Source organism: Misgurnus anguillicaudatus, chromosome 18 (genome assembly GCF_027580225.2).
Source record: "Misgurnus anguillicaudatus chromosome 18, ASM2758022v2, whole genome shotgun sequence".
Classification (NCBI taxonomy): Eukaryota; Metazoa; Chordata; class Actinopteri; order Cypriniformes; family Cobitidae; genus Misgurnus; species Misgurnus anguillicaudatus.
Genome location: NC_073354.2, coordinates 13,568,185 through 13,583,378, shown reverse-complemented (window position 1 = coordinate 13,583,378; position 15,194 = coordinate 13,568,185). Strand labels below are relative to the sequence as shown.

General features: G+C 36.8%; 2 protein-coding genes across 2 annotated transcripts in view; one reads left to right on the top strand and one right to left on the bottom strand.

The window, feature by feature from the left end:
* Positions 1 to 7,819, top strand: part of igfbp3 (insulin-like growth factor binding protein 3) — a 29,673-nt gene extending 21,854 nt beyond the window's left edge. The window contains exon 4 of the mRNA XM_073855887.1: positions 5,535 to 7,819. Within this exon, the coding sequence (XP_073711988.1) occupies positions 5,535 to 5,660 (126 nt within the window). The 3' untranslated portion in view covers positions 5,661 to 7,819. The remainder of the gene's footprint in view (positions 1 to 5,534) is intronic.
* Positions 7,820 to 10,911: 3,092 nt separating this feature from the next.
* On the bottom strand, positions 10,912 to 13,486 carry igfbp1a (insulin-like growth factor binding protein 1a). Its single transcript, XM_055186566.2, has 4 exons — positions 12,991 to 13,486; positions 12,630 to 12,787; positions 12,193 to 12,321; positions 10,912 to 11,962 (listed from the first exon to the last, which is right to left on the bottom strand). Exons 1-4 carry the CDS (start codon positions 13,364 to 13,366, stop codon positions 11,837 to 11,839), a joined length of 789 nt encoding a protein of 262 aa, XP_055042541.2. The 5' UTR covers positions 13,367 to 13,486; the 3' UTR covers positions 10,912 to 11,836.
* Positions 13,487 to 15,194: the final 1,708 nt, after the last annotated feature.

Sequence of the window (15,194 nt, the reverse complement as noted above, 5' to 3'; positions counted from 1 at the left end):
CTAAATGAGTAAAAGGTTTTCATAGAAATAATAACATTAAGCAAATCGTCTAGCAAATCCAATGCTCTAAATGCTCGTCGTTGGACATCTGATATGATCTTTATTTATACGTCTGAGAGGTGTAACGTTACCGTCCTCCTAATACTTAATCTAATACAAAGATGCGTCTCAATTCATTTTGGTTTCGCTTTTATGCATGACTTAGAAAATAGACTGCAGGACTTGCTTGATGTTAAAAGAGTCATTAAGAGAGATAAAGTTCGGTACCTGATTAATGTTAAAGAGTTATTAAGAGCGACAAGACTCAAAAGCGATCCCCTCACGCTGACTGACTGATATCTGAAGCGCGTGCACACAGACGCGCGAGTGCGCGACCCGGATATATAGACATCTACACAAAATTACAGTTTTACAAATATCTGTTTTGATAAGAATTCACGCAGGTAGGCTCTATAATCTGTTATGTTCTAAGTAAATGTTTGGTTAACTGTTGGGTAAAACTATCTGATGTGTAACATTATATTAGATCACTTAGATTTTAAGCAGTCTGTCTCAATGTCAATCAAACAAAAGGAAAAAAAGTTGAACATACATTGATGATGTTTTTGCTTTGTGTGTGCTAAATCTATTAGTTTTACCAGTGATTTTAAGGTATTGATGTGGTAATATAATGTATGGATGTGGAAATGTTTGTGGTAATTTGACTCTTTCAACTTCAAACACGTGTAGTTCAGTCATATTTTGTTATATTTCAACAAATCATGCATTGTTCTATGTTTTAATAGAGAATGTCAAAATATGAACAACTATTTTTTAAAAATTTGCTAATTCCGACTCAACTTGCCGGCACAGGTCACAAATGATGCAGCAGCAAACAAAAATGGAGAAAGAAAAATCTTCTGAAAGGAAAATTCATATACAAAACAATGGCTGGTGATTCTGTTAAAATGTAAACAGGCTGTTGTTAACATACATTTGCATAAAGCATCTATATATGTATATATGATTAGAATATTAAAAACCTGAAAAGTGTTAAATTAGGGTACATTTAGAATGGATAAAAATGTGCGATTAATTTGCGATTAATCGCAGTTAACTCATGAAATCATGCGATTAATCTAGATTAATTTTTTTAATCTATTGACAGCCCTAATATATATATATATATATATATATATATATATATATATTTTTTTTTTTTTTTTTTTTAGTTTTTTTAGGAGTTTTTTCAATATTTAAAAAGTTTTTTCTTATCCCAGATGTTTTATCTTGTTTAACTTTAGATATTATTTTCGAAAACAAGACAATGTTTTAGGTCATTTTGCTTATTAAGTAATCATTTTAGATTTAAGAAATTTTAAATATTTGTACTGGAAAACAAGACAAAAATACTAAGTACATATTTTTTGTGCACAATTATTTATTTTTTTTAATTAATTGATGGCTTCTGTAATATACACATATTGTATAAATTCACATGCATTCAGTCCCTGCATTCTGTTACCTTTCTAGTTCACACAATAATGATCACGTACTACACTATAGGACCAACGTCTGCACCAAACTCAGCCAGCTGGCTGTTCTCGAATTGCTCTCGCAGTACTTAAATGGCATACGTCACAGTCACATGCCATCAGGGCCAGCTCAAGCCGGACAAAATTTCTAATGGCAATGCACCAGCCGCCAATCGGTCTGTGCAGCGCCGCATAAAGTCGAACACACCTATTGTCTCCTATTCATAGTAATAGGAGTGCTCAATTTTGTTATATCCAATATCTTTGCCTTTCAGTCAAACATTTATTTTTTGCCTTTTCATATTTTGTACAACCATTGTCACTACACATTTGTGCAACAGAAAGGTTCTGTGGAACATACAGCCACTCCACCCCCCTTCTCTCCAACCTGCTGGATCCATCACCTGACCACAGGTTCTTGTATTGTAACCTCATCATTTATAAATGTAGCTCTGGTGTCCAGTACACCCAATCTTTCTCTCAGAGAGACATAAACAATTAAAAGGTCTTTTGAAGTGATATGTTACTTATGTTAGAAAAGACAATTGAAAGCGAACGGATGAGTGTAACATGTGCAGCAGCCCCTGTAGAGGCCAGGTTTCATTCCCAGACTGCTCTTGTTCTGCTTGAGCTATTTTAATTCGGTACTCTTTCAATAAAACTGCGTTTGATCTCTCTTTCAGTCTCTCTCTCTCTCTCTCTTTTTCTGACTCATCCTCTTCTTCCACTCACAATGTTTGTTAATTTTTCTTTTTTTCTTCCTTCCTTCCTTCCTGCCTCTTCTCATGACCAAGCAAATATGTTCTTATTAACCGTAGGATAAATGAGTGTGTGCGTGTTTGTGTGTGTGTGTGTGTGTGTGTGTGTGTGTGTTTGTTTGTTTGGCCTGTGTAGTATAATAAGCTCCAGATGACTTTAAGTGGATGCCAGTTTCCTAAAATAGTTCTAGCAGCTCTTTAACTGTCCATGGCAAATATTTTAGTTGGGCCAAATTTACCTTCAACTACGTTTTTATGAACACAAAATCCCAATTTCATCAGCGACAGGCCCGACGGAGGCATTTAAGCCTGTCGTAAATGCGAAACTGAGTTTGCCCGAGTGTCTTTCAGTAGGCAGCGATATTCACAAGTTGTCAAAACTTGCATGTAAATAATCGGCAAATGTAAACAATGGCAGGAACTGTAGACAGTATGGTGTGTGTGTGTGTGTGTGTGTGTGTGTGTGTGTGTGCTTGTGCGTGTTCCTCTAACCACAGGAGACGGTCGCTTTATGCATCGATTTTTCTCTGTCTCATACACCCATAAACACACACTCACTGTGAATGGCCGTCGCACATTCTTCCAACTAAGATGTGATGTTTGACTTGCACATGTCTCATGCTAACTGCCAAGAGAGAAAGAGAGAGAGAGACAGGGAAATAAAACAGAGCGAGTTTCTATACACAGATCTCAACATAGGATAAACCTTGGTATGGAAGGCAATGGGTTATGGATATTGTTTGGTAAAAAAAATCTGTGTTAACAAACATAAATTCATGATACAGCAAAAACAAAAATGCCATGTGACCCTAAATCTTGTATATGGTGTAATATAATTTTTTGTATATATTTAGTTTATCATTTGTAAAAGCATCAGGTTGCATATTATTCTACTCAAAAATGTAATTTATTCCTGTGAGGTTTTTTTCTTTGATTGAAAATGTTTACTTTCTGATGGTAATTTGTGGTCATTGGCGAATTGTTTGTTTCTTGATTGAATAAATTGAACAAAATAAAGTGAAAAATGTCTGCTTTGTGCATTATACTAGAAAAAGCAAGAGGTGGTAGAATAATACACTAAATTCGAAATATTTTCTAAAAACGGGTATTAAAACCTTAAACTGATCTGAAAACCAACATGATCTCACGGCAAGTTGTGTTACAGTCACGAAAATATTTGATTAATTTATTCGTTTCCATGGCACGAAATTCAGCTTTTTTTCATGCCTTAAGCACAAATGTATTTTTCGTGTCACTCAGCACAAATGTCTATAGTTTTCGTGTCCGTGGCACGACTTTCTTTTTCGTGTCATTTTATGTATTGTTTTCTCATAGTTTTCCCTATTTTTAAATCATTGTCGCTTGGAGTCAGGGTTAGATTTGGAATGTACTTTTATGTATTGGTTTCTACATGTTTTTTTCCACTTTTAAAACTATTCTCGCCTGGAGTTCAGGTTAAAGTTGGGGTTTGGGTTACAGTGCAAAAAATGATGTTCAAGAAAAAAAATTCTTAGTATTTTTGTCTTGTTTTCAGTAAAAATATCTAAAAATTCTTAAATTAAGATGCTTTTTCTTGATGAGCAAAACGACCCAAGAAAATAAGTCTAATTTTTAGACCAAAAATATCAAATTTAAGTGATTTTGTGCATAAAACAAGCAAAAAAAATCTGCCAATGGGGTAAGCAAAAAAATCTTGGAACACTTTTCTTAAACACTAAATTCAATAAAAATTTGCTTACTCCATTGAAGTTTTTTTGCTTGTTCTATGCACAAAATCACTTAACTTTGATGTTTTTGGTCTAATAACTAGACTTATTTTCCCTGGTGGCTCCGCCCAACAAGAAAAAGCATCTCAATTTAAGAATTTTTAGATTTTTTACTGAAAACCAGACAAAAATACTAAGAATTTTTTTCTTGAACATCATTTTTTGCAGTGTAGGATGTCTAAAAATGTAACAAAAAGCGATTCTAACCCCAACCCCAAGCGACAATGGTAAGTAAATAGAAAAAAAACTACGAGAAAACAATAAAATGCCATGAAAAAGAAAGTCATGCCACGGCTAGAAAAACAATTTATAGAAATTTGTGCAAGTGACACGAAAAAGACATTCGTGGACACGAATAAATGAATCAAATGTTTTGTGACTATAACACAACTTTCCGTCAGATCAGTTTAGTCAGAACTTTTAAAGGGACACTCCACTTTTTTTGAAAATATGCTAAATTTCCAGCTCCCCTAGAGTTAAACATTTGACTCTTACCGTTTTGGAATCCATTCAGCTGATCTCCGGGTCTGGCGCTACCACTTTTAGCATAGCTTAGCATAATCCATTGAATCTGATTAGACCATTACCATAGCGCCTAAAAATAACCAAAGAGTTTCGATATTTTTCCTATTTAAAACTTGACTCTTCTGTAGTTACATTGTGTACTTAGACCGACAGAAAATTAAAAGTTGTGATTTTCTATGCAGATATGGCTAGGAACTATACTTTCATTCTGGCGTAATGGTCGGGGACTTTGCTGCTGTGGCATGGCTGCGGCGGGCGTGGTGATGTTGCGCACTGACCAAAAATAGTCCCCTGCTATTAAAAAGTAACCAAGGGGACTATTTTCGGGCATTGCGTAATATCATTGCGATTGAGATCAGCTGAATGGAATCCAAAACGGTAAAAATCAAATGTTTAACTCTAGGGGAAATGGAAAATGAGCATATTTAAAAAAAAAGTGGAGTGTCCTTTTAAAATATGTACCCCAGCTGTAACTGGGGCAGTATCCTTTCAAAAAAGTACTGCTTTGCACCTTAAGAGTTCATATTAGTATATCAAAGGTATATTAGTACCAAATGTATACATATCTGGACCTAAATCGTACATATTAGGACCTTTTGAAGGGTACTTTCCCAGTGACAGCTGGAGTACATATGTTGACCTGTTTTTGTACTCATGTTTGCCATTTACATGAATTCATCATGTATTGAGGATGTTTAGGCATTGCAAAAGCTAGACTAAACTAGATTTAGACTTGCTGTTTCTTTAATGTGTTCCCTTGAATCCTCTGACATTCTTTTACCCTAATCTCTCTCTCCCTCTTTCTCTCTTCCTCTGGCTCTAGTACTGGTGCTACTCTCTCTCACCTAAGTGTGATGCAATGAAAAATGTGTGTTTATGGCAGCGTCCCTTCCATTTGCAGGATGTTTTCTGTTTTGCATATACGTGTTCCAAATATCATATGGTTATGCATTTCTCTTCCCGTCTCACAGTGTCAGCCATCCAAAGGCCGCAAAAGAGGTTACTGCTGGTGCGTGGACAAGTACGGACAGCCTCTGCCCGGCTTCGACAAAAAGGATAAAGGCCAAGTCCACTGCTATAACCTGGAGAAGAAATAAGCGAGAGACGGCGAAAGAGAGATGTCTCCCCAAAAGAACTGCATGAATACAAAGTAAACGTGGGGGGAGGAGATTTTTCAAGATGTCCCAAAGCTGATCGTCCACTTGTATGCTGAGGCACGTGACCATCAATCACTTTAGGGGGAGTGACGAAAATAAGAGAAGTCAGAATGAAAGAGAGAGAGATTTTCTGTTTTGTATAGGCTATACAAACTCTCAACTAAATTCAGCCATTGATAACAGCATGTTAAGCCCGAGCACACGTCCTCTTGTGTATATGAGAGATTTCTATGAGCGTATATAGCGTCAACTCTCTCTCTCTCTCTTTTTTACAACAGCATGTATTTATCTCTTCATTTCTGCTATGACAAACAGCAGATCTCTCTCTTCATCCCACTTCCCGTTTCTGTCCTCCTGGTGTAGTGTCGTTTAAACTGGGCATGCTCAGTGGCACTAGGCGACTCTTGCCAACGAATCCATCTTAAGCACAAGCACTTCATGCACTTTGGCCCCTCATCGAAAACTAACTTCAGCCTGTTATTATGGCCTCGCCACACAACCAAACTTCCAGCTTGAATAAACAAATAGGACAAAACCTCATTCTCAATCAGATCTGCTATTGAGAGTTGAATTTGTAAACTATTATTTTTTTATCGGAATACCGTAATATTATCATTTACGTTTAATTATATTGGATCCACCACGAGCTTACAGTAGTAATAACGTTCTTTTTGTCCTGCTGGTGGATTCGGGGCATCAGCCAGCATTGATGCAGCCCTAAAATATGAGCATCATCTCACCAGATTTTCGAAACATCAAGATGCACTTTGAATTAAAGATTGACGCTCCAAATATAAAATACGGCCATTAATGTCGTTTGACATTTTTAGGCCTTTGCTAAAAGCATCTCTGTCTTTGTTATAGGTTTGAATGTAACCGTATTGCTACAGGGCCTTGAATAACCGCTCCAAAATCGCTGTACAGAAGCTAGAAATAATCATTTTTAGGCAGTTTTTTAAATCGATGCCTTAAAGGATCCCATGCAAAAATGCGTTGGGTAATGATGCGGGTTGTTTTAGCCTCGGCCTACTTGCGTATTGTCCGTTATTTCACCCCAAAGCTACGATCCAACATGACGACACGTTTTTTTGACTCCTGAGAAAAGACTTGAAAAGTGAAGGGTGCCAGAGAAGTAGCCCACCCATTAACTTACTAGCATAGCATCTGCTAAGAGCTAAGCCCCACGACCCCCTCCCAAACAACTCTACAAAAGAGACTAAACAAATGATGTTTGGTGCTAAACATTATCAGACTTGATTCTGGGGAAGTATGCGTAGCTATTTGCCCCTACCATTATTGTGTCTTGAAATATTTTTTTAATAAATAAACATGTTGTTTCAGGCCAGCTAAATGTCTAAAGAGGCATATGTGAACTTTATGCTAAAAAGAAAGAAATATAAGCTGATCCAAACTTTTGTCAATGTCATTGAGAACAATTCAGTGACCCATTGATTGCACAGTAGTGAATACATAGAAGTCAGCATATTTTCGGGAATATAATCACTAAAGTCTTTTTTTTGTTTTTGTTTTAGATTTGTCGTACAGTGTGGAGTGCGAGGCGACGTTCGTTAGTTTAGCAAAGATGCTATTCACATTCGAATGGTTTTGTGTAAGCTCTCTAGTTGAAATCTTCAGGTTTTGTAGATGTTTCTATGGTATGAACTAAGCTAAATCTAAGCTCGACTTTAGCTAACCCTAAGCTGAACGAAGCTAAAGTAAAGTGAAATAAAGCTGAGGCCAAGCTTGTGCTGCAAAGAACAACAAGGTCAACGGTTAAAGCTATAGTTGATCTTGCGAAAAGCTTGCCACCCTCATTCTGTGCAATGTTAGGGTCACTTCTTGCCCGCAAGTCACTTTTAAAGATCCCTCCGTTCACGGGTAATTGCTTTTTGTTTGTTTGTTTGTTTGTTTGTTTGTTTGTTTGTTTGTTTTCTTTTAAAACTATTTTGATTCTTTTAAAAGCTTATGTTACTAAACTATAGAAGTTATACAGCTATGACTTTCTTCAAGAAAGGAAATGTTTTTGTTCAAATATAATTTGTATTTAATGCCTTTTTTAAATAAAAAATGTAAACACTATTTTTGTTTACACAATGACAGACTGTAATTTCAACGCTTCTTTCTGTATGCCAAGGCACGGCTGTGTGGATCGTCACTGCAAAAAGTCAAATGTTGGATCAACTTAAAAAAGTACTTACAACATATTTTTCACTTAAACATTTAAGTTGAACAAACTTATTTTTTATTAATGTAATTGTTTAAGTTGATCCCACTTTTCACTTTATATACAGTACAGTATATACATTATATGTATGTTTATACACTCTTGATCCAGATATTGTCTTTACTTAAAGAATGAAGTAAAAATCACTTAATATTTTGAGTTTTGTACCAAATACTTAAAAAGTATAGTTCATTTAACTATAAAGCATACAAAATACATTAAATTAAAACATTCAAGTACACTGAACTTAAAATGATTAGTTCATGTTGTAAGAAATACCCATAATCCTTTGCGCCTGAATATTTTGATTATTTTCGGCTTTTTCGCAGAATAAAAACTGATAAAAACTTTTACTATTTAAATATTTGTAAATAAAATGTCATATAGGTTTAAGCTTTTATATTATTGATGTTGTTTTGTTGTAAATTATACATTTGTGAAGTCACCGTTCAGGTGATCAGCATTTCCATACATTAACCCTGTTCAGAAAATTGTATTTCTATCCACAGTATTGACAATGCATGTCAAAAACACAGTTTTGTTCAATGATTGAGTTAAAAAGTCAGTCATTAATTTTGTGTTATAATACCATTTATAAAAAGTGATATAAACACTGTAAAAAATACTTTGCTGCCTTAAAATTGTTTGTTGAATCAACTTGGATTTACAAGTCATTTCAACTTACTTTTATTTATCTTGACTAGAGATGAGTTGTTATAAGTACATGTGAGTTATAACTTATAAAATTAAGTTGACTTTTCTCAACTATATTTTATAAGTTGTGACAACTCATCTTTGTTGACATGACTTGTAAATCTGAGTTGATTTAACAAAAACTTTTAAGACAGCAAGTATTTTTTACAATGAAGGATTAAGAAAATGACAACTGGATTTGTCTGCTACACCAACTGAATGTGCAATGTTAATACAACTTAACCTGTTTAGTTTTACCCTGTGTAAAAGCTAACGTTATTTGGTGCGACGGGTTTCCTCAACTAATCCAGGTTAAAAGTTTTAAGTCTATTCAACTTAAAATTGTTGTTAGAACAGCTAAGTAAACTTCACACAAGTTGTTAAGTAATCATTACTTAATTTTTTTAGGGCAACAAGTTTGCTTAATTTTTTAAGTAAACTCAACTTTTCCGGGCTTACACTGTACAGAGATATAACTGGGAGGCTACACTGTCAGGCAAATTGGTCAGAAAATGGTCCCCAGCAGCTGTAACTGGGGCGGTACCCTTTCAAAAAGAACACATTTTATCTAGTAAGGTCATATTAGTTTCTAAAAGGTTCATATTAGTACCAAATATATTCATACCTAAATGGCAGGTACAATAGCCTGGGTTTTTACTGTAAAATGATGTCAAATCAATATATATTTTTGTTATTTTAACTTAACACATTAAGTAAAACAATTTTGTTTTTTAAATATATGTTTATATAAGTTATTTTAACTTATCACAAGTAGCTTTTAGTTGAATAGGTTGAATTGAGTAGGTTGATTTAAAGGTGCAGTGTGTCATTTTTAGAAGGATCTCTTGACAGAAATGCAAAATAATATACAAAACTAAATTATCAGGGGTGTATAAAGACCTTTCATAATGAGAAATGAGACGTTTTTATCTACATACACAGAGGGTCCCCTTACACGGAAGCCGCCATTTTGTGCAGCCATGTTTCTACAGAAGCCCTTAACAGACAAACTTTTTTACTAAGTTGTCTCCAACGATGACATGTTTTTCTGGTGGTGGCTACCATAGCTTCTCCATGTGTTTTATTAAAAGCAAGAGGTGAGCAGTGGACTGAGCCGTTGGTTGCAATTCACAACCTCACCACTAGATGCTGCTAAAATTTACACACTGCACCTTTAACTTTTTTGGCAAAACCAAATTGTTTATCCATACTGCATTTTTATTTTCTTATTTGTTTATTTATTTTCAAATTCGAGGGCAACTTGGATCAATGGGCTATGTAAGGAACATATATGGGTTGAAATTATTTTCCAACCACATACCATGCAGAAAACATAAATGTTGTATAAAATTCGTTTCAGATTTTATAGAGTGCTTCTTTCTTCATTTAGATAATACTGTAAGTAGTTTCTTCTCTTGGTTCTTTCACGGAAAACTTACCTTTTAGCTAAAATAATTTTGCCATTATTATAACAGAGAGCCAGTGACATTGGAGATTTAAAATCTCATCTGTGTTACAGGGTCAACATCTTTGAAGCGCTTCATTTCACACTCTACCTCCAGCCCCACACAGGTCATTACTCCTCAAATCTACACACAGAGACCCCATTCACATTAGCATAGTTATTCGCTTGTTCCAGCCACGTTAACGCAGCCAATTCTCAAAAAAGATGCAGCCATGCCACAATTCATAAAATGAAATATCTTATATGGATTTGTCTGCAGGAAACATTTTTATATTACTTTACACCAGACAATGCTAATGAAGTAATGCACATTGTTTGTATCCCTAATGTCAAATACGACTAACAAAGCCTAAGAAACTGGATTTCAGGTTTAAAAATGTAAAACATTAGATAAAGGTGTAAAGGTGGTGCCACGGAGGCTGGTCATTTAAGGGAAAGGGGAGGGCATACCACTGCGCCCAGCACAAACAGAGTATAGGTCAAAGGCACTGAGGAGAGTGGAGCCCGGTTCCCCAAAATACCAAGCTAAAGTTAGTCTGCCCATTTGCGATTACCACGATAAGCACACACACACAGTTTTGCCTATAGGCACTTTTAAATATAGACAAGACAGAACATAATCAAGCGAGAGAGGAGGAAAAATAGAGAATTTTGTGGTTTGTGTTTACAGCGTTTACATTATGCACGGGTGTTTTAATTTGTACTAACTTTGCAGATTGAGTGTGAATCAGTCTTGCTTCATAGTTACCACAACACCTCAGACATGTATCTCTGACCTGAGGGTAAGTTTAAATCACTGACACTGTTAGTGCTGGTAAAGATGATTTATTAAATACTTGTTTTTTACTCACAATGAATTGCAATTACAAACCATGAAATAAATACACGTGGGCAATTGCTTTGGAGTGAAGCAATGTCTGTATCTTTTTATTGTAATGAGTGTAGACACTGCATCCTTAAAAATAACAAATGGGCCACAGTATGTAGACAGCACAAAATTAAGACTTAAACAAAAATAACCCAGTTGATTAAAAAAAAAAATCTCATAAACAACTTAAAAGGCAGAGGTAGGAAATGACCCGTTTTAAACCTGTGAAAACCAATACTTTCCATGTCAAATATAAGTAGCACACCCCAACATTTTCATGCCCATCTAATCTCAATCATTAAAAACAAAAATAAACAATTAGTAGCATCATTAGTATAATACAATATAAACATATACAGTATAAAAATATGGCAATGTATGGACAGTGATAGAGGTTTGGTCATGCAGTGCTTTTTCCGTGTCATTCATTTCCAACAAAACAAGCCTGAAGGAAAGCTATGACAAGAGACATAGTCATTTATATACAGTTAATATACACAGATTTCCACCATACAAAAATACGTATAAGGAATAAATATTCTTATCCAGATATCGAAATGAATACATTCAGTTTAAATAAATAAGTATGGGTACTTCATGTAAAATACATATTCATTTTCTTTACAGAAAAATAGATTTTCTTTTTGGACAGTTCAGGGAGTTTACCAAATTAAAAAAAAAGTGTACCTGAATTAAATAACACCTCAAACAATAAATAAATACTACAATATAAAAAATATAAGGATGAAATTCAGTGGCATAAATGGTGTTTATGTGTGTATGCATGTGCGTGTGACAGAGAAAGAGAGAGACATCAGTGGTTTAGTTTTTTAGATGCCCCAGTGTGTGTGTTTGTGTGTGCATGATCAGTGGTTGAGTTCCTCGGGACACTCGGCATCTGCTGGCAGGTCACTTGATCCAAAAATCCTCTTCCCATTCCAGGATGCCACACACCAACATTTCCCCCTCTGACCATCCAGAGACGATTCACACTGCAGAGTGAACAAGACACAACACAGACAGAAAGAAAAGGAGAGAGAGACAAAAAAAAACGGGTGTTATTTCTTCAGAAACACATGCAAGTGTACACATTTTAGTTGTCTTTTCAGTAAACACTAAATTCTCAGGTGAGTGTGGTTCTAACACTCGCATATGGATATCACACACGAAGCTTTATGTATCAACACACAAAGTATTGGATAAAAACGGTTACTTTCCATACCTGTTTGGCTTTGTATAGACCGTGTTTGTCACAATTTGGAAGATAAAATCTGGTGAATTTGTCTCCCAGTTTCTGCTGAGATTTGGTGATCTTCTCAAGGGCAGTTTGTAGTTCAATATGACAAGGACCCTGGAGAGATAAAATGTGGTTGGATCAGTTGCTACTACGAGAAATCGATTCCATCTAAGTAAATAGTTACAAATAGTTTGGGCTATAAAATGAATTGTCTAGCTGAGAAATTACTTATGCAATGCATAAACCAATGCATCCCAAAGACACCACTCCATGGCCAAACTTAAGAAACCGCCTACTGCCCTCTTCTGGTGCCGTGTGGTACTACAGTGTCATTTTATCGGCTCTCTAAATAAACTTTTGCGCATTTCTTTCTAATTATGTAATTAAATCATTCTGGAAAAAATCTAGGTGTTTAAGTTTACCTGCTCAACGAGTTTCTTGCGTATGGCGTTGACTTTGGCCTTCATGCTCTCTTTAGCGGTGATGACTCGCGGGTCGAAAGGCTTGCCGTGCCCGGGCACGAAGAGCGCAGAGCTGCCTTCATTTGATCCCGTTGCTCCGTTATGAGGTTCTTGATGATCTGAAGGAAAACAAATTAAATTAAACTAAACATAATATTACATTATACCACATGTCACACCGCTGTTTCATGATAGATTTGATATTTAATGCGCATCTTAAATCTAAATGTTTAGGTAATGATGAAATCTAATCAAAGATTGAATCATTAGCAATATGTTGCAATAAGATGGACAGCTTTCATCAATTGCTGGTGGTAGCTACCTGGTGTTTGTTCGTTCTGGTTCTGCTCGGAATTTGGGTTTTCCGTGCACATTGCCTGTCCGCGTGTGAGCGCGTGCAAAGGTCTAGGTTCGCCGGGTCTCGGCAGACAGCGGAGTCCAGAGCCGCAAGGTGCGGTGTAGATCCCGCACGAGTCGTCCCTCTTCAACGCGCAAGCAAGGCAGCAGCCGCAGCCCGGCTCTCTGAGCACCTCCTCGCAGCCGGCATCCACCGCGGGACACTCGGCCAGCCGCTCCGGGGAGCACGGGGCGCAGCGGATGGGTTCCTGCGCCAGCACTGGAGAAGCCCGGAGCCCCGGCGCAGACAGGAGCGCGCTGAATGCTGCCACCCAGACAAACTTCAGAAGCGGTACGCTCATCCCAAAGCAAAGGTCCGAATAAATATATAAATAAATAAATACGGGCTGAAGTGAAAGAAAGAGTTCCTCGGGTGGACACCGTTCTCTTCGCTCTCTCCAAAATGACTAGCTCGCTTTGGTTCGCCTCGCGGTATTTATACGCGCACTAGATCCTCTGACACGGTCATGTTTGACGCATTGGCAATATCAATGATTTCTTAAATGACCCCCTTAAGCTCCGATTGGCCAGCGTGGATGTAAACCGGCGTGTTTTCCTTGAAAAAGGCGCGTAAAGTGCGTCAATATTTGTTTTGGAACATAATGTGCATAATAGTGATGACTGCCATATCTGCAACCCATTCAACTTTATTTACTGGACAGTGCCCAAGCGTCATTCGTTGTTAAAAAGGATAAAAAAGAATAAAATTAGATCTGTTTATAGGTATTTGCATATGTTTGATATAAAATCCTAAGTTAATTTCTTGCATTTACTGAAGCTCAGCTAAACAACTTAATAATGCAATTTATCATCTATTTTAGGACCTTTAGAAACAAAGGACCCCCAATGATTCAGACCCCCCCCCCCATAAACCAGTGGATTTCAACCTTTTGACTTCAAGACCCCCTCCAATTGTCCCCAACATTATTTGAAGACCCCCAGACTTGTATTGGGCTACTAGAAGGATTTACATTCGTTATAACAATCGAACAGTAAGAGATATGATATTTGGTTGTTTTTTCTTATTTTAAATACGTTAAGGTATCTTCATCTTAAGCCCCCATAGTGGAACCATAGACCCCTGAATGAGAAACACAGAGAAAACTATACAACCATTGGAGACCAATTTATAATGCAAAATGATCGCGCCTCGGCGTTAATTTGACGTTTTTATTTAGTGTCAAATGTGACCCTCGCGCTGTGGTACGTGACCTCGCGCAGGTCAGGATCGAAGCCCGTTTTGGACATCTCCAGAGCACCGCTATTGTTATTGCCCCTTTCCTGGGATAATAATAGGCGCGCTTTGTGAGCGAGCGGGAGAAACGCACATGCTCACCTACACGTCTCCTCCTCTACCCTACGCGCGCACTGCCAGGCCTTTTGTTGCGGTTTGGAGTTTATGAATGGGGTGCAGGATGTGACACTTTGGGGAAGGGCGCGTTAATAGCGTGTCACTGCTGGGCACTTGCATGTCTTCGAGATCGCATGCTCGATGCAACTGCCTTAAGGTGTTGCGTCATTTTTCTCTCTCTTTTACGCGTGGAGAGTTGCATCATTTTTATTCTTTTGCGCGTGAGTTTCACTGCTGCGCCTCACGGGATAGAGGTGTCTATTCATGCTCGTGTGTCTGCTGATGGAGATAAAGCGGCACGTGCGGCATACTAGAGTAAGTAACAACAGTGCTCAATAAATCCCAACATGTATGCCAAACTACAGTTTAGTTATGAATGTGCAATTCAGTTATTTTAAATGATGAATATTTCCAAACTGCTTGACTGTAAACTACATTGTTTTGGTATTTATTACGGCTGTAATCATAATAAATTACGATATTGACATTCCTTTACGCAGTGTTAAAAGCTTTCAGAATCCATCTGTCATTTTGAAAGGTGCTTTGTTTAAAGACAGGTGGCTATTGTAGTAACAATTCTTATGAAAATGAATAACTTTTGTCCAACACAAAGGTTTTGTGGATGTTAAATGTTCTTTATGCAACCATAGTCTGACAAAGAACATTTTAGAAACATACATTTTAAGGGTGTATGTTTTTGTAGTAAAACGGGAACAAATTTACCATTGTCTTACTACAATACTTCTAGTACAAGTATGTGCTCTAAAATGGCTGGGTTA

Excerpts from the sequence above, each read along its gene's own strand:
- igfbp1a (XM_055186566.2), bottom strand. The coding sequence starts at position 13,366 with ATGAGCGTACCGCTTCTGAAGTTTGTCTGGGTGGCAGCATTCAGCGCG. Across the intron at positions 12,788-12,990 it reads CCAGAACGAACAAACACCAG|ATCATCAAGAACCTCATAAC; the intron begins GTAGCTACCACC and ends GTTTTCCTTCAG. Across the intron at positions 12,322-12,629 it reads GCAAGAAACTCGTTGAGCAG|GGTCCTTGTCATATTGAACT; the intron begins GTAAACTTAAAC and ends TTATCTCTCCAG.